The sequence below is a fragment of the Odontesthes bonariensis genome, chromosome 15 (genome assembly GCF_027942865.1).
Source record: "Odontesthes bonariensis isolate fOdoBon6 chromosome 15, fOdoBon6.hap1, whole genome shotgun sequence".
In the NCBI taxonomy this organism is placed as follows: domain Eukaryota; kingdom Metazoa; phylum Chordata; class Actinopteri; order Atheriniformes; family Atherinopsidae; genus Odontesthes; species Odontesthes bonariensis.
The window spans coordinates 23550593-23573771 of record NC_134520.1 but is presented as its reverse complement, the minus strand read 5'-3'; the positions used below and the strand labels follow the sequence as shown (position 1 = coordinate 23573771).

General features: G+C 38.0%; 1 protein-coding gene across 4 annotated transcripts; it reads left to right on the top strand.

Annotated features, from left to right (window-relative positions):
* The first annotated feature begins 10113 nt into the window (after nt 1-10113).
* Nucleotides 10114-22985, top strand: tbxa2r (thromboxane A2 receptor). Of its 4 annotated transcripts, XM_075485595.1 has the most exons (4): nt 10114-10239; nt 16775-17643; nt 19845-19975; nt 21729-21821. In XM_075485595.1, the coding sequence occupies exons 2-4, from the start codon at nt 16858-16860 to the stop codon at nt 21736-21738; spliced, it is 927 nt and encodes a 308-aa protein (XP_075341710.1). In that variant the 5' UTR covers nt 10114-10239; nt 16775-16857; the 3' UTR covers nt 21739-21821. The 4 variants fall into 4 exon arrangements, with proteins under 4 accessions (XP_075341710.1, XP_075341709.1, XP_075341707.1 ...); XM_075485594.1 differs by lacking the exon at nt 19845-19975 and having other exon boundaries at nt 10114-10211; nt 21729-22985; XM_075485592.1 differs by lacking the exon at nt 19845-19975 and having other exon boundaries at nt 21729-22985.
* The last annotated feature ends 194 nt before the right edge of the window (nt 22986-23179 follow it).

Below are 23179 nucleotides of genomic sequence, written 5' to 3'. Positions count from 1 at the left end.
CAGCTAAGCAAGCAATCAACGAATCGATGTGACAGTGGACCCAAAAGCCACAGAAATTTGTAATAAATGGCAAAACGATAAATTGGATTATCCACAGCCCCGTGGCCAAGCTCCTTCTGTTGCAAATGACAAATCAATCCAATCATGCCACGAAAAAATCCAAAGAACCAGAAAAAGGGGCCTTGTGTTGCACTGGCTGGGGAGGTTATCCATCTGAGAGATGGGTCTTGTTGAGAGTGTAGTTTTCCAGAGGTCATTTCTGTACGATATTCAGGGCTCTAAAATATTCATGACAGACCATTAGATGTTTATGACTGCCATTTATAAGAAGAGATTTACCGACATTTGAACTGCAGCCAGAACCGTAAAGGTGTCAGGGGGCTACTGCGCCACATGCGTACTGATTCATCAAGAAGGGAGTAGCTCAGCTCTGGAGATGTACATGAGCAGCCAATAAATAAAACGTGGTGGCGGGAGGATCTTTCTTGCTTCTTATGTAACGTGTGCTGTTTTCAAAGAACAAATGATAGATCTGTTCCATCAACTTACCAAATCATTGTCACTGAATGTCACTATTCATGACCGGAGCACACCTTGAAGATACATTGACGGAAGAAGATGAGCGGGTAGGCTGTTTACAAACAGTTTAAACTGTCCAAATATGGAAATGTTCAGCAGGTAAAAAAATCCAAAATCTGTTTCATACTTTTACCTCCTAGAAAAAGCAAAACTGTTAAAGGACTTTGCTGCCATCTGCAGGATATTTCATGCAATTTTTATTGTCATGGTGACAGTACTAAAGAGCTATTTCCCTTTAATTAATTCCGAGATTAACATAAATGATCTATTGAAATGTATTGCCTTTTCCAGATGCTCTTACTCTATCTATGCTAATCAGACCGTTATGACAGAGTCCCACACAAACATCTGGAATCTGAGCATTTAAACAAATCCTCGCAGCTTTGAGTGTGGTAAGTAAAATGTCATAGTAGCGCAAGATGATTGAATATTTGAAATGTACAAGACCACTGCTGTGAACTACATGTTTGAACATCTATCATCCGTAAATGGTGGCATTTGAAAACTGTGCAGTGACATGACTCCAGTGCTCATGGCCAGCAATTTCCTATAATCTGTTTTATGTTCTCTGGTTCTTTTCTACCGTCTCCATGTGCAGCCAGAGCTCTACCACTGAGTGATTGCTGCTATTAAAAACAGGCTCCTGTTCAACATGAAAGAAGGGCTTCTCTCTCAAGTTTCCTATCCCTCCTTCCATCTTACTCCTAGTTCTTTCACATCCTTCTCTTGTCTACCATCTCTCTTTCATCCACTGCTGTTATTTCTTGTTTTCCCTAGTTTACATTTCAAGCCTTGGTGCAGGGCAACACATGCAGTATATCAACAACAGGATAAACGGCCAAAGAGAGCACTCACGGATGACTGACTCCCTGTGAAAGTAAAAGTCTGAACAACCCACCACTTGTTGATTGTTGCCTTTTGTGTTTATTTTAACATGACAAAAAGCTCAAAGTTTGAATAATTACCTAATTACTTCTCAGTATGTTTCATTAGAGTTAAGTGTTATATAACACTTATATAAATAGAAATGCTGCTTGCAGGCAAAACATCCCGTCTAATGTTTGCATCTGGAATCAGTCTGACATGAGGTGTTTCATCCAGTTTATTTAGTTGGAAATAAGTCTGGCTTAGTGGTTGAGAGGACAGCACATATCTCTTCAGTTGTTTCTTCTTTTTTTTTCAACTCTCACTACCTTTGCCCATAAAAGGTCAAGGAATGTCATACAAAATACTGTTATGTAACGCCTTGGCTCAGATTCGAAACAGTCATTGTTCAGTTTACGTCTTATAAGAGCTGTATGCTCCAACAGACAAGTCTTTAAAATGAGCGTCATGTTGAGAGAGAACACTTTTTCTAAAGCTGTTCTAAAAACTCATTTGGATTTTGGTCTCAAATGTCATCTGAAACACCCTGTTCATTAACAGAATGGGCCTGGTACAGTACAGATAATGTTTCTCTAATGGAAAACAGAGCATAAGAATGATGGCAGTGAATAAAATCCAACAATACTATCTGTTCTGTTGCGCTCTCAAATGAATTTTACAGTAATGATTAAGGATATATGAGACCATCTGCAGAGAACCATTAAAGCCTCCATGTACACATGTCCATTTGAACACAATGATATCACATTTCAGCAGAGTGAGAAGCTGAGAAATTGAGTTTAGGCTGAAAAATGATGATAATGTATTATAATTCTAACAGAACCAGCACAGATGGAGCCTTCTAACGGCGCCATATGTGTTCAACCTCTCGTTCTCGTGAATCCGTACTCTCTTATTTGCACAAAGCACTCAGACATCTCAGTCTGAAAATGTGAGAATGAGCATCAATAAAAAGAGGGCGTTCACTCACCGCCGCATCTAAGGATCTTTATCACGTTGAAAAGATAACAGGGAAAAAAAAACAACAACAACAAAGGAATTCACTGCCTGTGCCGTCATTATAGGTGTGTGTAAAATGGGAACAAATATGATATATTATAGTATATGGTATTCAGAGAAACTAACTGCATCTTTGAACATGTGAAAATTCCAAGTTCACTGAGACAGGGCCCCTGCAGGACAGAGGGACTGGAATGATGAGAAAGGGTACTGTTCAGCTTCTTTTTACAAAGGTGTGCTCTGCTCTTGACAAGAAATCAATTGCAACTCTTCCAGGCATTTTTGGGGGAAAGATATTGTCTGATGTGTGCTGTTGGCATATTTCAACGTTTTATGTCCACAGAACAAAACAGTTTTGCCTGTACAGCATTCACAGAGACATTTGCCACAGGTAGGAGCTTCTGGCTCAGTTCAGTGCTTTCTGTTTTCAGCTGTTTTTTCTTTTCCAGTTTTGCAGCAACATGCAGCAACATGCAGCAGAAGATGCCACATTGAAAAGTGTGGCAGGACACATGTTGACCAACAATAATCATGCTCATGAAAACTGAAAAAATATATTTACTACTGCACAAAACTTGTAAACAATGATACAGCTTCTTAGCATAGCTAATGCTGACTGCACTTCACACAACACAGCTACTGGCACAACTGGCACATTGTGGCAAACTAGTTTTAGCAACCAATTTGACAAGCACATTGAGCTGAAAATGATGATTATAACAAGAAATAAATACCAAATGAAGCCAACAGTAGCAAAGTTTTTATTGACCTGAATTAGATTTTTAACTTAATCTGTTTTCGGTTGTCCCACCTTATGACAAATTTGATAATAACACATGTGATCAAAATGTCTTTTTCTAGCTCTAAAAGCAGTTTTATCAGTAATCTGTTTCAAAGTGACGTTCATTCATTTTTTAAAGAAAGTTCTTCTGAAAAATAATCACACAAACCAGCTGAGTTAAACTATCAAACATGATCATACACTAATTGTTGTGACTGTAAACCCAGATCATAACTTCAACTTGAACTATGAACAAGAATTTCCTCATTTGAATATTCATCTTAATCTATCAGCTCTGCTATGAGCCAGCTCTTGTAAAGACTGAACCTGGGCAACGCTGCATAGTCTGAACATGCAGTAAGAAGTAAAGGGGATGCAGTCAAGTTTTCTTGGTCTTCAGGATGCTTTTGTAATGGCTGACCAAAATCCAGGTGTAAATATCAAGAGTTAAGAAGGGGTGAGAAATGTTTGCATTCATTGAAGTCGATGATGTGACTGCAAACCAGCTGTCTCTGAATATACACAGGCATTGGTTAACCAGGTGACACTGGGTGTACAGATTCTGAAGTTTCATGAACTATTCCAGCTGTCCAAATAATAGTTATAAACTGTTATATGAACAGTTGTCCTGTAAATGTGGACCACAAGGTAAAAAACATCCAAATGTGAGGTAAACAGTAAGTATTGTCAGTAATGCATTCAATAACATGCATGAATATATAAATTATATTATATCACATTGATCAAATAGAAATGAGTACACAACTAAGTCTGGAATGGCAAAGCTATGAATTTGTAAGATTTGCTGATGTCAGTGCTGCTTTGACTGATACTGATTTGATATTAATTACACTGTAGGTTCTAATTTGAAAAAAATAAATTGAATGGATTCTTATGGCTTTTGGCTTTGTGTGAAGTTGATGGATAATCAATTGTAGTGATGAGAAGGTGAATGTAAAATATTAACATATTCAATTCTAAATATGCATTTTGTTAAAGTAAACAAACAAAAAACTGTGTGTATATGTATAATGTGTTTGTGTGAAATAAAATCAATAAAAACCTGAACGTAATATATAGTTATAAAGGGGGTGTTGACGAGATCTAGCAAAGAGGGAGAAAGCTCTGTTATGTTTGTGTGTGAGTTTAAAAGCTTGCGTTAGGAGCGATATAAGGCCAATTGCCCTATTATAGTCTGGGCTGATTGTGCATAATGTTGAGAAAATCACTCTGAATCCTTTTAAGATGTAAGCCCGAGTGGAGAATAATCCAATTTCACCTGCCAAAGATGCCATGAGCTTACAGAGACAAGTGACAATGAGCAGGTAAGCAACAAAGAGAGCACTGGGTGCAGAGCTGCTTATTTATAGGCAACTTTTACAGATTGGCTGGAACTGCTCCATGCAAACTTACTTGTGAAGTTAACAGGAGTTTCAGACTGCTCTGCAGTTGAACAATGAATCCAATATTCAGCTCACAACGACAAGGACAGTAATGGAATCAGCATGATGAGATCACATGGGGTTAGATTGCATAAGACGAGACCTAGTTCACCTTGTCCACTGAGTTGATCTTAATTCTTTGAAATTCCAATACATCTTTTATGTCTTCATCACAACTACATCTGAATAAAGAGTTAGCATCTATTATATTAATATTTATTTAATATTTAGTAAGTCAGTTGCAAAAGAAGCTCAGGGAAATGTATCAGTTTTGTTAGGATTTTGAAAGGTGTTTGTGCCGAGATGTCATAAAATTATTTTCATGAAAGAGCAGGCAGCATTGTATGAGGTGTTCACAGCAAGTATCCAATGTGTTTTCCACAAGTATTGGCCTGTCTTTTATCTCTCTCTGTAGTCCTTGAAGGAGATTTATTACTAATTCCACTGAGTATGTTGAAAAAATCCTTTTTTTCCCCTCCATTTTTGTCCCTTTGGCATAATGCCACGAAGCAATACAGCTCACAAAAATGTAACGCATGTCTACTTGCAAGATTTCTCTGTTCATGTCCATTTGTTCAGTCAGTTTGGTTAGTTGTTCCTAGCTAAGACTCAAGGTCTGGACCCTTCTGTGAGAACACATTGATGAAATATAATATTGGAGTTAAGAGTGGCAAGTTTTCAGTCTGAGTTGAGTTGCAGCTTTGTGTCTGGCAAAGGTGGGAGCCCTGTAATAGTCTGATGTCAGTCAGATATGTTTAATCATATAAAATGGGTAAAATAGTGGTTTCAGCAGATTGCAATCAACCTTGACTCACAAGCCTTAAAGCTGCGGTCGGCAACTTTTTTTTAGTCATATTAGCTTGAACTGTCATGGGATTCTGGATGTAGAATATTAAATAGACTGTTTAGGAAAAATAACGAAATCTGTAGCTCCCTCTGAAGCCTGTAATCATGCTTGCAAAAACCGAGCGCTCCCTTATGAGGTGCCACCAGGGACATAAATCAGAATTAACTTCCATATACGCATGTGAAATTAAACTCTTCCACATACTATACTCAAAACCTTGCACAAACACTAGTGAAAAGCTCTCACATAAACTAGTGAAAACATTTACCTCTTATATAACCTACTCAAAAGCTCTCATGCACACTACTGAAAAGCTTACATATATACTAGTGAAAAGCTTTACCTTTCATATACACATGTCAAACCTCTCATATACATATGTCAAACCTCTCATACACATATGTCAAACCTCTCATATACACATGTCAAACCTCTCATACACATATGTCAAACCTCTCATAAACATATGTCAAACCTCTCATATACATATGTCAAACCTCTCATATACACATGTCAAACCTCTCCTACACATATGTCAAACCTCTCATAAACATATGTCAAACCTCTCATATACATATGTCAAACCTCTCCTACACATATGTCAAACCTCTCATAAACATATGTCAAACCTCTCATATACATATGTCAAACCTCTCATAAACATATGTCAAACCTCTCATATACATATGTCAAACCTCTCCTACACATATGTCCAACCTCTCATATACATATGTCAAACCTCTCATACACATATGTCAAACCTCTCCTATACATATGTCAAACCTCTCCTACACATATGTCAAACCTCTCATATACATATGTCAAACCTCTCATATACATATGTCAAACCTCTCATATACATATGTCAAACCTCTCCAAACACATATGTCAAACCTCTCATATACATATGTCAAACCTCTCATACACATATGTCAAACCTCTCATACACATATGTCAAACCTCTCCTACACATATGTCAAACCTCTCATATACATATGTCAAACCTCTCATACACATATGTCAAACCTCTCCTACACATATGTCAAACCTCTCATATACACATGTCAAATATTTGTGGATTTCAGTTGAAACGGAAGGCGTTTCAGTTGAAACGGAAGGCATTTCAGTGAAACAGGAAGGTGTTTTATTAAACCGGGAGTTGTAGTTTTAAACAGAAGTCATTCTGGTTAGCTTCGTGCATTTTGGGCATTTTGTGCAATCTCCTGCCGGTATTTTATGAAATAAAATAAACGACAATTGCTCAGCCACCCGCTGAATCCTGCACACAAACAGCGGCATTACTCAACTTTATTTTGGCTTCAACAGAGACCCTGCAGCTGGCAAAGACATGCTGCGCTGGCAGGACGGAAAAAGAGATGCTAAGCGGCTATCCACCGAGTCCGGAGCTGGAGTTGAAGTGATCGGTTGCTGCCCAAGCCTTGTAGCATTTGACAGGGTCCTGATCGTCTCCGTTGTAGCATTTGACAGGGTCCTGATCGTCTCCGTTGAAGCTAAAATATTGTTGAGTAATGCCACTGCTTGTGTGAGGTGTTCAGCGGACTGCGGTCACGCCATCTGCGCTTCGGAAAGGCACAGTCGTGCTATCTACACTTGAAAATCGAGCGCGCGTCTACAGTATTTTAGCTTCAACGGAGACGATCAGGACCCTGTCAAATGCTACAAGGCTTGGGCAGCAACCGATCACTTCAACTCCAGCTCCGGACTCGGTGGATAGCCGCTTAGCATCTCTTTTTCCGTCCTGCCAGCGCAGCATGTCTTTGCCAGCTGCAGGGTCTCCGTTGAAGCCAAAATAAAGTTGAGTAATGCCACTGTTTGTGTGAGGTATTCAGCGGGTGGCTGAGCAATTGTCGTTTATTTTATTTCATAAAATACCGGCAGGAGATTGCACAAAATGCACGAAGCTAACCAGAATGACTTCTGTTTAAAACTACAACTCCCGGTTTAATAAAACACCTTCCTGTTTCACTGAAATGCCTTCCGTTTCAACTGAAACGCCTTCCGTTTCAACTGAAATCCACAAATATTTGACATATGTATATGAGAGGTTTGACATATGTATATGAGAGGTTTGACATATGTGTACGAGAGGTTTGACATATGTGTATGAGAGGTTTGACATATGTGTACGAGAGGTTTGACATATGTATATGAGAGGTTTGACATATGTGTATGAGAGATTTGACATATGTGTACGAGAGGTTTGACATATGTGTATGAGAGGTTTTTACTAGTATATATGAAAGGTAAAGCTTTTCACTTGTATATATGAAAGCTTTTCAGTAGTGTGTATGAGAGCTTTTGAGTAGGTTATATAAGAGGTAAATGTTTTCACTAGTTTATGTGAGAGCTTTTCACTAGTGTTTGTGCAAGGTTTTGAGTATAGTATGTGGAAGAGTTTAATTTCACATGTGTATATGGAAGTTAATTCTGATTTATGTCCCTGGTGGCACCTCATACCAGCTTGTGTGCGCTCACACTGGTGTGAACTCACGTGCACAACCTCGTCCACAGAGGGGGAGGGGTTTGGGGGGCGATTCGAAGCTTGTTAGAGGTTGGGGGAGGGACCTGAAAGTTGTATCAGTTAGAATTTTCCGACTTTAGACTCGCAATTTTGAAAACCTGCCGACTGCAGCTTTAAGACTATAAAATAGTGTTTTCATATATCCGAGCATCTGAATTTTAACCAACCAATTATCTGATGTTTTCTAGATCTCACAATTTCTATATTTCCATTTGTTATACTGCTTTAACTGTTTGCGAGTCGCAAGGTTTGACCAAGAGGCAGATTACACCCTGGATAGGTCTCCTGTCTATCATAGGTCCAACACAGAGAGACAGTTTAGAATTATCAAAAAAGGCATCAAGCGTGTCTCCAGTTCATCCTGAGAACACCAGCGAGAGCAAGATATTACATTTTCCTGTTGGTATTTATTAGCGGTGCGGACGGTTCATCAGTTACCTTCGTAGAAGGATACTTGACAATATTTGAATAAGCACTGTCATGTCAGAAAGCTTGATGATGAAGCCAGCCAATCTGATGAAACATTCAACTGAAACGCATACACTGGAATCACTGAATATAGTTTTTTAATGATTAGAAAGGCCCCTACAAACTGTAAAGTTTGGAAGATTGCCAAGTTGTTGGTGTAAAATTGTTTGGCTTTTCTTTGTATTTTTGTCCAATTCATACAGGATGTAGAAATAAACAGACTTCAAACAAAAGCATGCCATCTTGAGGTTTGAACATAGGCCAGTTATGTAAACAGTGGCCCAGAGAGTTCTCTCCACTGTTACTTTCTCACTCCTCGCTCATCACATGCTGATGCTTGGTCAGGAGCCATGGCAGGATTCAATGCACAAGCTATTTCCTCTTTAGTTGGTTACCATCGTGACGAGTCATCTGGCAGGGACATCAGCTGCAAAGAACATTTTGTCAACGCTTTATCATTTCTAATTCAAATACTGAGTACGCTAGTGTAATGTTGTGGAAATTGAAATGCCGCATGTGAAATTTGAACAACATGTCGTGTCATTATCAATTAGATCCAACAACTTTACAATGTCTGAGCAAAACATATCTCACAGTCCTAGAAAGCTTAAATTTCCCCCCACAAACTGTAACAGAACGTTAGATTTATCTACTCTGGGTCAGCTACCTACACTCTAATGAAATTAAATGCATTACTTTGCAGGAGGCACATGCAACACGTTTGCTCTTAAGCATTAAATTCCAAGTCTGTATCAATTGTCACATGTTCTGACAGCAGGCAAATCTGATATATTTCCTCAAACTTGATCTTTAAGACTAACAATCCCATCATTATTTCCCACTGACCAAATCAGAGTTGTGTATCCAAACATACCTTACATGCATGGGTTACCGTGATAACAACATAGGCCTAATTACTGCATAGTTTTGGATAAAGTTTTTCCCAGTGGTTAAGTATCTTCAAACTTTAGCTACGTAAACACCTTTCCCTCTTTTGATACACATTTACAGACAGATGATGACTTTAGAGTGTTCGTGAACATTAATCCAGTCTTGCAGTCTTTCTTACTCCGCTTGTAACTAACATACAGACCTGTGTCTAACTACAAGCACGAGGCAGCCACGGTCCACATCTGCTCTGCATGTTTTTTGGTAACTGTGCACAAGCCAGTTTCTATTAAAAGCAGGAAGAAAAACTTCCAAACATCTTCAAGATTTTTCAGGCACTTTGGGTTTTTTTCACTATTTTCCATTGTCTTACTAAATGTATTAGAATGGAATTCTAATACATCTGCATTGTCATACAGCTGTTTTAACTGGAATACACATGTGTTTTAGCACAGTAGTTTTTTTTTCTGTAGAACCCACTTAAACTTCCTCATTATATACAGTCACACATTCAGAAATATTTACCATATTTAGGAATGCCTTTTCCTCTCTCTGTTCTCTACAACATTCAGTCATGCGCATTCTTCCATCCATGTAGTGTCTCTCCAAAGTCTTTCCCCTTTTGACAATGTCTTCCGGGGAGGAGTGAGCTAAGCAAAAGGAAGTGTGACCAGAAGGGGAGAGATGAATATCTGAGCTGCGGTAGGAGAGAACCCAGCTGAGAGAAGCAAGCCAGGATAATCCACAGTTATTGGTGTCAGTCTGCTAACCCTAACCCAAGTAGGACTTTTTTTAACATTTCCATCAGGTGAGACTCACCATATGTGATATCTTGTTCACCCCTTTCTGTGGTTACTGTTTCTGTTGTTGTAATCGATTGTAAAAGAACTGAGAGTAATCCTGCTCCTTGGAAACTTCAGTGGTGGTAAGTTAAAACTGAATTACTCAAACAATATTTGTTCATGCAGTGTTTTTTTTTTCTGCATAGTAAACATTAGAACACTATTTACTTCTACTGCTTGCTTTACTAGGAATTAGGACGGGGGTCCTAGGCTGTGATAATAGTTATCCACCCCCTTGTACATTTTGATTCAAATGCTATATATCAAAAGAAATGTATTTTTCTATTTTTCTCATTTTTCCGCATGACTTGTAAAAGTTTCTACTTTTGTCATCCTCAGCAGTTTAGTTTCGTTTTGCTGCTGTCACTTTTAATACCATATGAAGTGTATAAAATGTAAAGAAACACTCACACTTGACTGCATTGCTAGAATGTAGAACAATATCCCATCAAGCATTGCACTAGTTTTTAAATCTGTCTGTTTTCATTGATTTATAAAAGGGCCCCCGAACCCTGAAATTTTGCAAGCATAACAGCATATGAAACCAGAACACCTTCTGCTCTCTCAGCTGGTTTGTTCTCAGAGATATTGTGCAAGTCAACAGAAGGAAAAGCTCCACAATGTTCAGGGAAGTTTAATTAGCTTGTCAGTTTCTGCAACAATTGGCCATTTTTTTGTAGGAAAACAGAATAAATGTTCTATTTTCAGGCTTCTGTCTTTCTGGATAAACTGGAAATGATAATTGCAGTTTCTTAGTAGCTTCAGCATTTTTCATGGAATCAAGCCTTTGTGTTCTCTCACCATGCTCATCATAAGTAAGTGAAGGGGACTTATACAGGAAACCAACCCTTCACATAAATTAAACGGTTTATTGTGTAAAAACTTGCTGATTTCCAAAAGTGAAGTTGAAGAAAAAGAAAGACTTTTTTTTTTTTTACTGCTCTCAAAGCGCTATAAAACATCTAGCAAAAACAGCATTGAAGATTACACATGGGACAAGGTCAGTATAAAGACTATGTAACGTGACTTCTGCTGGTGAACAGGAAGTAGGGAGAGAGTTCAGTGTCCTTACAGCCTGATGTATGATGCTGTTCCATTCTGTTGGAGCTTAACCAAAGACTGCAGTACCTCCCCTGGGCTGGCAGGAGGCTGAACAGTGGTAGGAAGGATGTGTTAGGTCTCGCTGCTATGCTGAGTGCATTCCAGGTGAGGCGGGTGTTATACATTTCAGAGAGTGAGGGGAATGGAGTGCCCATGATCCTGCGGGCTGCATTCACTTTGCGCTGCAGAGTCTTCCTGTAGTGGGTAGTGCAGCTTCCGTACCATTCAGTCCCAAAGCCAGTCAGGATGCTGGCAATGGTGCCTCTGTAGAAAGTGCACATGATGGATGCTGGAGCGCTCACTCTCCTCAGCTTAAGGAGGAGAGGCCAGCTGAGCCCCCTTCGCCAGTGGTGTGGTGCGAGTTGTCCAGCAGAGGTCCTCTGCTATATTCACTTAGACATTTAGTGCAGCTGACCCTCTCAGCAGTGGAGACGTTGATATTCAGTAGGGGGTGTTTTTGTGGGGTCTCTTCTGAAGTCGATAGCAATCTTGTTAGTTTTCTCCATGTTGAGCAGTAGATGAATACCTTTACACCATCTGGTTAGCAGACTCAACTCTCCTGTAGTGTGTCTCATCCTTGTTGCTGGTGAGGCCCACAACAGTTGCATCACGACATTCACAGTTATCATGTTTCCATGGCAAACACACATCTTGCTTCTGTGATTTCCCAATAGTTTTAATGGGAAACAGATCAGTTTAAATAGAAAAGCATTTCACCATCTTACATAATACAGTTTTAAGAAGTAACTGATGAAGCTAACAGCCACTTTTGGCTTGACAGCTTCTCTCTCTCATTATTGTTCCCTGATGGACCTGATAAAAATGTAGCCACAAATAAAAGATTAGCAAAGCTTCATAGGTTATGAATTATTTATCTAAAAAATGATTACTTCAACAACAACCACTCAGTATGTATAAAGTACATCAATAATCCAGTATGATATCAAAGCCAATTTATAGAATCCAATTAATAAAATCCGAAATTATGAAGCCATTTGTAGAATTGTTGTGATAGTTTTTTAAACACAAACAGCCATACTCCAATTTCAGCTGTAACTTGTGTGTTAGATTAAGTTCATGTGTTGTAATTGTTAGATTTAAGTGAATATCACGAGCTGCTGTTTCAGCTCAGTCCCCATAGTGAAATGTTGACATTTTACAAATCTATAAACAAAAGCTGTTGATAATGTCAATGTTTCTAAGTGTCAGTATTTGCAAGACAAAATATCCACATGTCAGTCCCTCTTTCCCACTCACTTGTGCTTTGTGAGGAACATAAAGTTTTTGGTTTTGTTTTGTTTGTTTTTTCCCATTTAAGGAAGGCTGTATATTTCAGCAAATCTTCCATTAACCATGCTTTTTTGTTGCTGAAACTTAATCAAGTTATTTTGGTGCCAAATTCCTAAAAAAAATGGTTGGAATATAAAACAGACATGTGTTTTTGTATGTTTGTGGTGTAGTTAAATATGTTAAATGTTTTCTCATTCTCTAACTACCACGCCGGCCCACACAGTAGATACTCAGTGGAGGGAAACTGACAAAAAAAAAATCTCAAACCACAGCGAGTTACGAAAGTACTAAAGTACTAGTCAGATGGTTGACAAATTTGGATCTACTGGTTGACATTCATGTGTGGCTATGCAACACCTGCAGCACGTCTCCTCTGTCAGAAGCAGCTAATCACTCCTCTGATAACAGCATTGCATGAGACTATGTTCCCATTTACAGTTACCTGAGAAACCCATGTTACAGAAAATTAAACACAAATCAGTAGATTTCTTTCACAAAGTTTCACAAAACCTTGTGAGTAACTTGGAATCAGCTTCATACCGTTCTTGCTCCTGCTTTACATGAAAGCGCCATTATTCAACTTTATTGTTCTGATCTGACTGTATTTGCATTTGTTCTTTTTTTGTTTTTTGTTTGACCTGTATTTTATGTGGCTCTTGCCTTGTTTGTTTTAACTGTCAAAACTTAATGTTTTAAGCTGCTGTCTTGGCCAGGCTTCCCTTGGGAAATAGATCATTGTGTCTCAATGGGACATTGAAACAGCCATATTAATGGCTAAATAAAAATAAAATCAAAAAAAAGTTTTGTGAGACTGTATTGGAGTGACATCCTCACACATCAACATGCACTGGCCCAAAAAGCCTGTTAAAAGTATCTTTTTCTTTTTTTTTCCTGAGCAAAAGTGAAAAAGCAACTTGCTGAACTTGTCACTCCTATTGTTAAATAGTCTTGGTGGACCAGTATTTCAAGTGTATTAGAAGTGTGCAAGCTAAACAATGGCTTTCAGGAAAGTAAACAGGCAATTGACAAATGTTTCCATTGCATTGTGGTGACACAATTTCTGGGAATTGAAATTGATGGTGTCTAAATTGTTCAAAGCTTTACACTTACTTACCTCGTCTTTAGCAAACATTAATAGAGGCACACACCCATATTTGTTCATTTTCTCAGTGTAACACAGGTTCCATTCTCTCAAATGGTATTTTTTATTTATTCATTTATTTCCTTTATTCAGCCAGAAAGGTACAAGATCTCTTCTTCCAATGAGTCCAGAGGTCCGTTTCACGTAGCAGGTTTAGTGAAAACTCTGAGTTGATTAACCCTGAAATGAGGGAAACTCTGAGTTTTCCGTTTCACAAAGAGAGGTAACTCAACCCCGAGAAAGAGGGGTAACTCTAGCCTGTTTCACAAAGAGAGGTAACTTAACCTCTCGGTCAGTTACCGTAGTAACAGACTCTCTGAACCTAACCTGGTCGGGACCAGGTTTTACTCAGTGAACCTCGAGTTTACAGACAATTATCTTTTTTGGCGGCGCCATCAGAATTTTGTTGGGACAAAAGAAAAAAAAGACATAAAAGACAAAGAAATATTTGTATGAATAGGCTTAAAAAGATATATATAGGCCGTTTATATTGTAATAATGGTAGCGGTGCAGACAGGAAAAGTCCTAGACTTTCTTGTTCAGAAAGCACTATTATTTTGTCAGGCAACTCACAGAAACATCAGTGAATAACAACCACCTGCACATGTTCATTGAACAAGTAGGACTAACTTTCTGTCTCACCACTTTCAGTTATGGTGCAGATTTAGTTAAAATGCAACACGAACAAAAACCTTGTACTACACCGTCACTGCGTACAGAACATAAACATAAACACATACGAACTCTACCACAGCACTAAATACAGCACATAAACAGGGAACAGAGAGCACCCATAATGCAATGCGGCAACACACCCACAGCACGCCACTCGTGTCTTGGGGGTGGACTCCACTAGAGGTGGCGGTGCTGTGCAGCACCCGTTTTACGGGCATCTGCCTTCTTTCTGTTGGCTCAGTAGAAGTCTGTGTTAGTTTAAATAGGCTTAATTATTTAACAGAACATGATATAGATGAGAAGACATAGTTTATGTGTGTGAAAACAGCATTATGTTGGGTATAAAATAACTGCACAGTCAAATAGCCACTTAATATTTATTTTACAGTGTAAAACATGATCAAAATGAGGTACCTCCATGCCGAGGTCTCACCTGTTTGAACAATGTTTTTATATTTCATCTTAAACTGCTGCCAAGTGCGCTTCTCCCCCGCGGGATTGCAAATGAAATAAATTAATAGGCTACCATTCAAGCAGTTTCCCTGTAATATTATTGTGATTGCAAAGGACTACATTTAAACTTACACTTTTGCTGCTGCAGCGGTGTTGCACTTATTTCTAAAAACGTATTGAAACTCGCCATATGAGCGCATTAAGATTTCCAATTCGAGGTTGGTGAAAAACGTAGCCCCTCCTCTTCCCCGTTACCATGGTGACTCGTCGAATCGGGGCTCCATTGATGCTGGCTTTTTAAAGTTGTGGCGCACACGCAAAACTCAAGGGGAACCTACTCAGAGTTGATTAAACTCACTAAAATCAGCGTTTCTGGAACCGAAAACTCAGAGTTTTCTATCTCAGAGTAGATCAACTCAGAGTTCAGGAATAGACTCAGAGTATGTTGAACCTGCTTTGTGAAACGGACCCCTGGTCAATGTAGAAGCATAAAACTGAATTTCACAAAAAAGGTTTGCATAAAAGACGATTTCTAATGTTGTTAAAGTAAAAACAAATAAAAGACAGGGACATAGGCTACCAACAAAATCCAACATATTTCTCAACCAGTCATAAAACTATATTAAGAGGACTCATTCAGGGCAGTTTTTGATAATACAGAGAGGGAAGTGTTTGAAAGCAGATGATATATTGAAGCTCATCCTATGCATGAGGTGAGGAGAATGCAGTTTCTATGGTCCTTTCTCATATTTATTGTCTTTAATTATTTGCTACATTTGCTTATTGCAGTTCATATATTTTCTCTTTGCTTTGAAGAGTCATCTTTTCTTGACAAAAAACATCAGTAGAGGTGGATGAGTTTACTTAAATTCTAAAAATGGGCTTGGGATTTTTTGTTAAATCAAAACTTTCATGTCTTTCAAATCATGTGCATTTTTCAGATCATATTAAATGGGTTTGTTTGAATAAAAAATATTTTGAGAAAATGGTATTTTTAGACTTCCTCTTTATCAATGTTGTTTAAGCCACAAAGAAAAACATTTTTGCATAAGTACTCTGTCAACCCCATGTCTGATTTCATGTCTTCACTCCACAGCATAACGTGTTACTGTGACCACAAGGGTCAACACTGTAGACTAATTATGGCGCTATGTGTTAATTTCCTGTTATTGGCACTGTCATTACCTCTCAGAACTGCATTTCCTGCCCGGATATGCTAGTTCTCTGTCTCCATTTTTGTGATCTATGTCATTCTTTCCAATTCTGTCCTACACTAGTACTGTCTGTGTGTCAAGTCTGTATGTTTTTGTAGTTTGTACCCCGCAAGATCAAGTAACAATTACTATTTTTTTTCCCAGATTTTGGGCCTACTTACTTTTAAATTACCACCAGATAAAAATGTTTTTAAAAATTCAACAGGCTCACAGAATTGCCCTTTGATATATTCACTGTGATGGTTAATCTGTTCTCCTTTCATTTGGCCTTTCAGAATAGGCTTTTTTCCAGCCTTAAATGGGACAAAGAATATGTTTTAGGTGGATGGGTGATTATAATCCATTTCCAGCAGCAAAAGTGTTCTATGAGCATCATCTAACACTTCTGGCATTAAAGTGAACACATAACAGGGTCACAAAGGTTGTTACAGATGAATTACAACAAAACAAGCCCACTTTGAGATTATATTTTTGTGGAACTTGTAGAAATTTCTTTTGCATCACATGGCTAGTTGTGTATTTGTGTGTGCATGTACTTTGATAGCTGTTGTACTTTTCCACAAGCCAAAATGTAGCACAAATGTCTTCAAATTTAACTTCTCTCTATTTATTTTTTATTTTTTTTAGGTTAAATGAAGAAATGAGATTTCTCCTAAATATATTGTCTTTCCATCTCTGAGTGATCTCAAATTCCATGCCAGCTGAGCACCATGAACAACTCAGACAGTAACACCCCAATCTGCTACTCTAACACCAGCACACCGTTTATATACAACCCAGACTTGGGCAATGTCCACTACTCAGCCACCTTCAGCACGTTGGGCCTCACCTCTAATCTCATTGCATTTATCGTGCTCATCAAATCCTTCCAGCGAACTCAAAGCCGCTCCCGCTCTTTCTTCCTCATCTTCCTGGGTGGTCTTGTAGTCACTGACTTCATGGGTCTTCTGGTCACAGGCTCCGTTGTGGTCTCCTTCTACATTACACGTGTTGACTGGCGAGAGTCAGACCCTACCTGCCACTTCTGCAACTTTATGGGTATGTCTATGGTCTTCTATGGATTATGCCCATTGCTGCTTGGTGCCACAATGGCCGTGGAGCGCTTCATTGGCATCAACCGTCCATTTGCCCGCTCCACCAGCATGCCCAAACAGCGGACAGTCTCCATGGTGCTGATGGTGTGGTTTATTGCTGGCTGCGTATCGCTGCTGCCCCTAACAGGCTTTGGAAGCTACCACATTCAGACTCCTGGCTCCTGGTGTTTTCTCAACATCAGCTCAGAGGGGAATGACTGGGCCTTCTCTGTGCTGTTCTCTCTTGTCGGACTGACTTGCATCGCCGTGTCATTTCTGCTGAACACTGTGAGTGTGGTGACCCTGATTAAGGTGTGCTGTGGACCAGGCAGGGCCCAGCGGCGCCGAGACCATGAAGTGGAAATGATGATTCAGCTTATCCTGATCATGGCTATTGCTACTATCTGCTGGTGTCCCCTATTGGTCAGTTTTTTTTTGTGTTTGTTTTTAGATAAGTAGACCAAATGTGACTGCATGTAATATCTTTACTTCTCTTTTTTTTGAAAATGATAAAGAAACTAGATATTTTAGATACCTCTAAAAGAAAGCAAAAAGTTTTAAGAACTTTATTTCTCACACTATATCATATATTTTCTATGAATTTTAGACAATTCCTGGAGAATCAAGCTTTTTCTATACAGTCCACTTTATGACCTCTGTGACTTTTTTCTTACATTTTTCTGCTATCACCAATAATCACATTTATTAAGGCCAGCTATGATAACCTGGTCATTGTGGACAGCTCATTGTACCATATAAATCTGGCTCATAGCACCTTTTGAGGATTAAAGAAAGTTTCTCAAGATTTATATAGTTACTGAATACAGTTTGTTATCTCTGAATTTCAATAATTAAGTAATTGAGAGCAGCCTCGCAACCCTGCAATCATTTATTTTGATGCATTATCTTAAAATCACAAGCTGAATATTCTGTCATCTCATGAAAACGAGGCTCTTTTTCATGTGAGAACAAGTTAATTTATTTATTGTGAAATTGGCCTTTTGTTCTCTCGAGATGAAAATATAAAGTTAAGTGTTTTCATTTGAAAAAAAGCTTTGCTTTTGCTTGAAAAATGAGTGGTTCCTCTTTTCACACCTGATTTCATCATTACTCTCAAAAAAGTTGGGGAGGATCTATGAAATTAAGGCAAAGCAGTCATATGTAATTGTATTTTCTGCACTGAATTCAGGGAATTTCCGCTGTTTATCACAGACAGTAGCACCTGTGGGTATAGACAAGAGTTTAACCAACTCTGTTACCCTTAAGCTGCCCTCAGGTTTGCAGTGACGGCAAGATGAACTTTACTAGGTTTAACTAACAAAAGAAATCAACCTGTTATCTTGAGAAAACAATAATCGTTATCTTGATATAATGACACAAACTTATCCATTGTTATGACAAAGTAATCCTTTTTATTATCTATTTTATCTCTACTAAGTCATTGTTACGATTTTTGTTATTTTGAGATAATGAGATAATCAACGTGTGATTTCAGGAATATGAGAATTTTCAAGAATTGCCTCTCTGGGCTTCCATAAAAAGACATAATCTAGTCATCATGGTGCAATTTGGCTTGCTACCATTTCTCTGAAGACTTGCTGAGTGAACTGACATGATTTTGCAGAATACATGGGCAGCTCCATTCTTTTTAAACTGCTGTAGGCCACCACAGGAAGGTCTCTGGCCCTGTTTTAACCTGGGCAAATGTGCGGTGAGCCTCTGTAACTATCTGTGCTCTGTGATAGTGTGTGTTTTGAGTTGATAAGAGCAGTGGAAGTGTGCCTTCCTCTGTTGTAATCAAAAATAGAGCATCTGTGCACTAATTCTTTCAGTCTTCTCACATGCGTCTTTACACTTTCCTTTTTTAGTAATGTACATTACGTAAATCTTTGGGAGACTTCAACATCCCTCCAGAGGCATTTTGTAGGGATGTTAAAAACAACATCTATTCATGATATCGTGACACACTCTGGCTTACAGTGACCAACTTATTAAGTGTAAAAATGCTTCTGACATAAACAAAAGCTCCTCTCCAAGCTCTTTTTGTTATCAGCACAGTTCTTGAAATAATATTTAGAGACTGGAAACTAACGCCCAGAACTAACCTTCCAATTGATTTTTTTTTTTAAATTACAAAAGAAATAGTTGAACCGAGCATAGAATTGTAAAAATAATCACGGAGACTGTCAGATTCAACTTTGCCCCTCTGCTCTTAAAACAATGTCTCAGTTTCAGATTATTAGCAATACTACTATGCTTCTATAGTTCATCTGAAACTGAAGCTATTTACATTTTAACAACTTTTATATTTGTCCAACTGCATGTATTTTTCTCCTTAGTCTCTTTTTAGTGATGTTCTAAAGTTTCAGCACTTACTTTCAGCACAGTACCCCCATCATGTCAGGATCCTCTATGTTTAAAGCTTTCATGTTTAGGGATATTGTGAGAGATTCCAAATTATTATTAGTTCTCATTTGAATGAAAATGAGCAGCATCCACCTGACTATAAATTGTGGCCTGATTGTTCAAATCAGAGTGAATAATGAAAAGGATTAAAGTCCCTGACTGAAGATCATATTATTCTGGAGTCCTGTCTAACCTTAGTTGTGTGATACCCTGAACAGATTTATACACTGATGAGCGCAGTGACATCCTCTGCAAGCGATGACATGATTTTGATCTACATACGAATGGCCGCCTTCAATCAGATATTTGACCCCTGGATTTACATCATGTCTCAAGTGTGCCGACTGAGGCGAGTAAAAAGCAAGGCAAATATTCAAATGCTGTTGCTAAAGCACAGCTTACCATGTCACTGCTAACCCTCATCATAGTTAACTTTAGGCTCTAGTTAAACAGCCACATCAGCTTGTCAAAGCCATCTGCTAATGAAGCCTGTGAATAATATACCCGAGAGCATGCTTGATTGTGCATTTTTGGTTTTCATCTTAGTTGCTGCTCTACATCTCATTTCATTCAAGGCCATTAAAGAATGTTTCACTGATATTGTTTAAGCCTTGTCGACATGCTTGTGCCACATTTCATTTCCTGAAACACAGATGGTTTCATGTCAAGATATGTATCAATATCATGACAGGTTATCACTTTTCTGTTTGAAGTTTCATCAGGTTCATCAAATATTCCTAATGAAACAGAGTTGCAGAAAAACATTTGGCGAAAAAAAACCAAGTTGTTCAGTCCAAATAATAATGATGCTCTGCGGAAAATGCAGAGAAGCTTTCCACTAAGGCCTGCCTGAAAACCTCGTAAGCAACACCCTAGACAGTGTTGGGCGAGTTACGGAGTAGGTGTTAACTCAGGAATATCCCTTTGAATTATGACTACTCTAAAACTAAATGCGTTATTTTACTTGGACTAAAAAATAGCTCAAATTTAGTAGTCAACATGGTCAACCCAGTCTTTCAGTCAAACCACAGACTGTAAAACAGCAACATTGGTCAACAGCCCGAAATACCAGTTTCATAAGATAGAAAAAAATTTATTCCTTACCCTTTTCCCACAGAAATAGCTTAAGTTTCAATTCTCCACCCCTTTTTTTATTTTTATATAAAAGATGTGAAAAAGAAAAGATGAATGGAAACTGTAAAAAATTACAATAAAATAAGTAAATAAATGTTGTGATTCACCAGCTTTTCTGGTCTGCAAACAAACTTACAAAAGTGTTTGTGAAGAAGCATTTTCATCATTTTCTTTTTGTGGATGTCCGCCACAGTAATTGTTGTTTTCTTTCTTTTTTCCTCCTTGAGGTAAAAAGAGTCCAGTTGAAAAATCTACTAGGCTTAGGAACCTTCCTAACTGAGTGCAGAGTCCAAGAATTTTAGTAATTTTAGGAAGTGTGAACAAACATAATAAAAAAATAAGAGAAAAGGAGCCTGTCAACTGGAAAAGGGTAAGGAATACGTAATCTGATTCTGCTTAAGAAAGTGTGCCAAACAAAGACATGGGTTTATACACCATATCAAAATGTGCATGCCACAATCTTTAACAGAATGGTGTGAATTGAGTCAAAGCTTTCCATGCACTGCTTGGGTGTGAATTGCAGGAGAACTGATTTCCAACAGCTGAATGTTGAATAGACACTAAGAAACACTAAGCCAACTTGTTATTCCAGCGGGAGCTTGTTTGCATGTGTTAGCTTAGCAGGATATTCTTATGGTAATATCAATACAGTAATGCCTCACACAGATGTTGCAGCTTAAAGCAAGAGTTAATTATGATATTGTGACTCTTGCTAATGAGGGCAATGGCAAAACTAAAAGTGATTTCACATGTGCATTTGTAACATTAATCAAATTAATATTTTTCTGTGGTTCCTTATCTCTAACTCTTCATTCAACCATTTCAATCATTTGCGTCTTTTAATTCTTATCTTTCCTGATGTAAAGTTTTTAATTATATGATTACTTTTCCACCCTTACCCTTTTTTTCTCCTCTTTTTGCTCTTTCTTTTCTGCATTCTTATGTGTTTATCTTATCCCTACAAACAGGTGTTCATAGCTCAAACTGCCCTGTCTGGAAGTCGTGTAAAGGTCCAATACCTTCTCAGATGGATTCGATTCGCCACCTGGAACCAGATCCTAGATCCATGGGTTTATATCCTGTTTCGCAGATCAGTTTTGAAGAGAGCACACCCTCGCCTCGACTGGTCCCGCAGCTCCATCATATCCATGTACCCACCTTTCAGTGAGACATTTCGCAGATTGACGCGATCTTCACTTGGGAGTAACCTGGGCTCAGATGGCGGAGCAGAAATGGCGAAATCAAATGTGACACCATCACCTCCTTCTCCATGATTAGATGGATTTGAGTTATAATTACAGCAAACTGACAATAAGGTCACTGTGTTTAAACTCTTTAAATAGTTTGTTTATGTTAATTAAGATGGCAATATGGTGCACCAATAATGTGAGAGGATTGAATTTTATTTCATATTCCTTTTTAAAATGTTTTGTAGCATTAATCTATCATAAGAAAAAGTGTCTGTTAATAGTCAGCTAAGGCACCTTAAAGCTATCTGCATGCTTCTTTTAGATATTTTGAGCTTATTATTTTTTTTATGCTACACATTACGTTACAGAAATTAAGACAGTTACTGTTGTAATAGTTTTAATGAGATGCTTCTGTGAAAATGAGTTTTTAATCTTGGGTCTTGTTGTGTTAAAAATGGTTAAGTCAATGTTGGATTTTGGATTTTGGAATTGGAACAGATTTATGTGAAAGGAAAAATGCAAGGAAATAATTCCTTGTATTTTTTCCTTTGTTAATGCGTGACTGGGATCTTCTGCTTCAGTGTTCATTCTTGTGTGTCACATGTCACACTGTAAATACACATAGATGTTCGCAGGAAATGCAAATATGGTAGCCGGAATGGATATCACTTAGAGGGCTATGGAAGGAGAAAAGATTAAACATGATTATTGGTGTCATTAGTTATTTAGAACTCTCCTCAAAACTCTCTTTACCTTTATTTTCACTTACTACTGTCTTACAATTTTTTTTGCCCTGGTTTTAAGATACCGATCTTTGAAATTTTTTACATTGGATGTTAAATGCACTTGTGCTGCTTGAATAAATAAAAAGTGACATTTAATCATTTTTTATACAGAAATACGCTCAGCAAGTATGCTTCCTTTTCATAAAACCCAGTAAAAGTACAAGCAGGTTTGAAAGAATATTTCTATTATATATAATATGACTGTATGTATGTTTTGTGACAAACTGACCTAAAAAATAAATAAATAAATAAAAAAGACTGAAGTTCTCCAATCAAATTATGATGATAAATGCTCAAAAGTTTCATACAATTCCATTCTGAGAAAGTACATTTACAGTGGGACTGATACTGTACTGTATATTGACCACAAAAGAAACATAAAAATTTATTTTAACTGTAGCCAAAATTTCAGATAACGAGGTCAAGATGTGAAATGAATCCCTG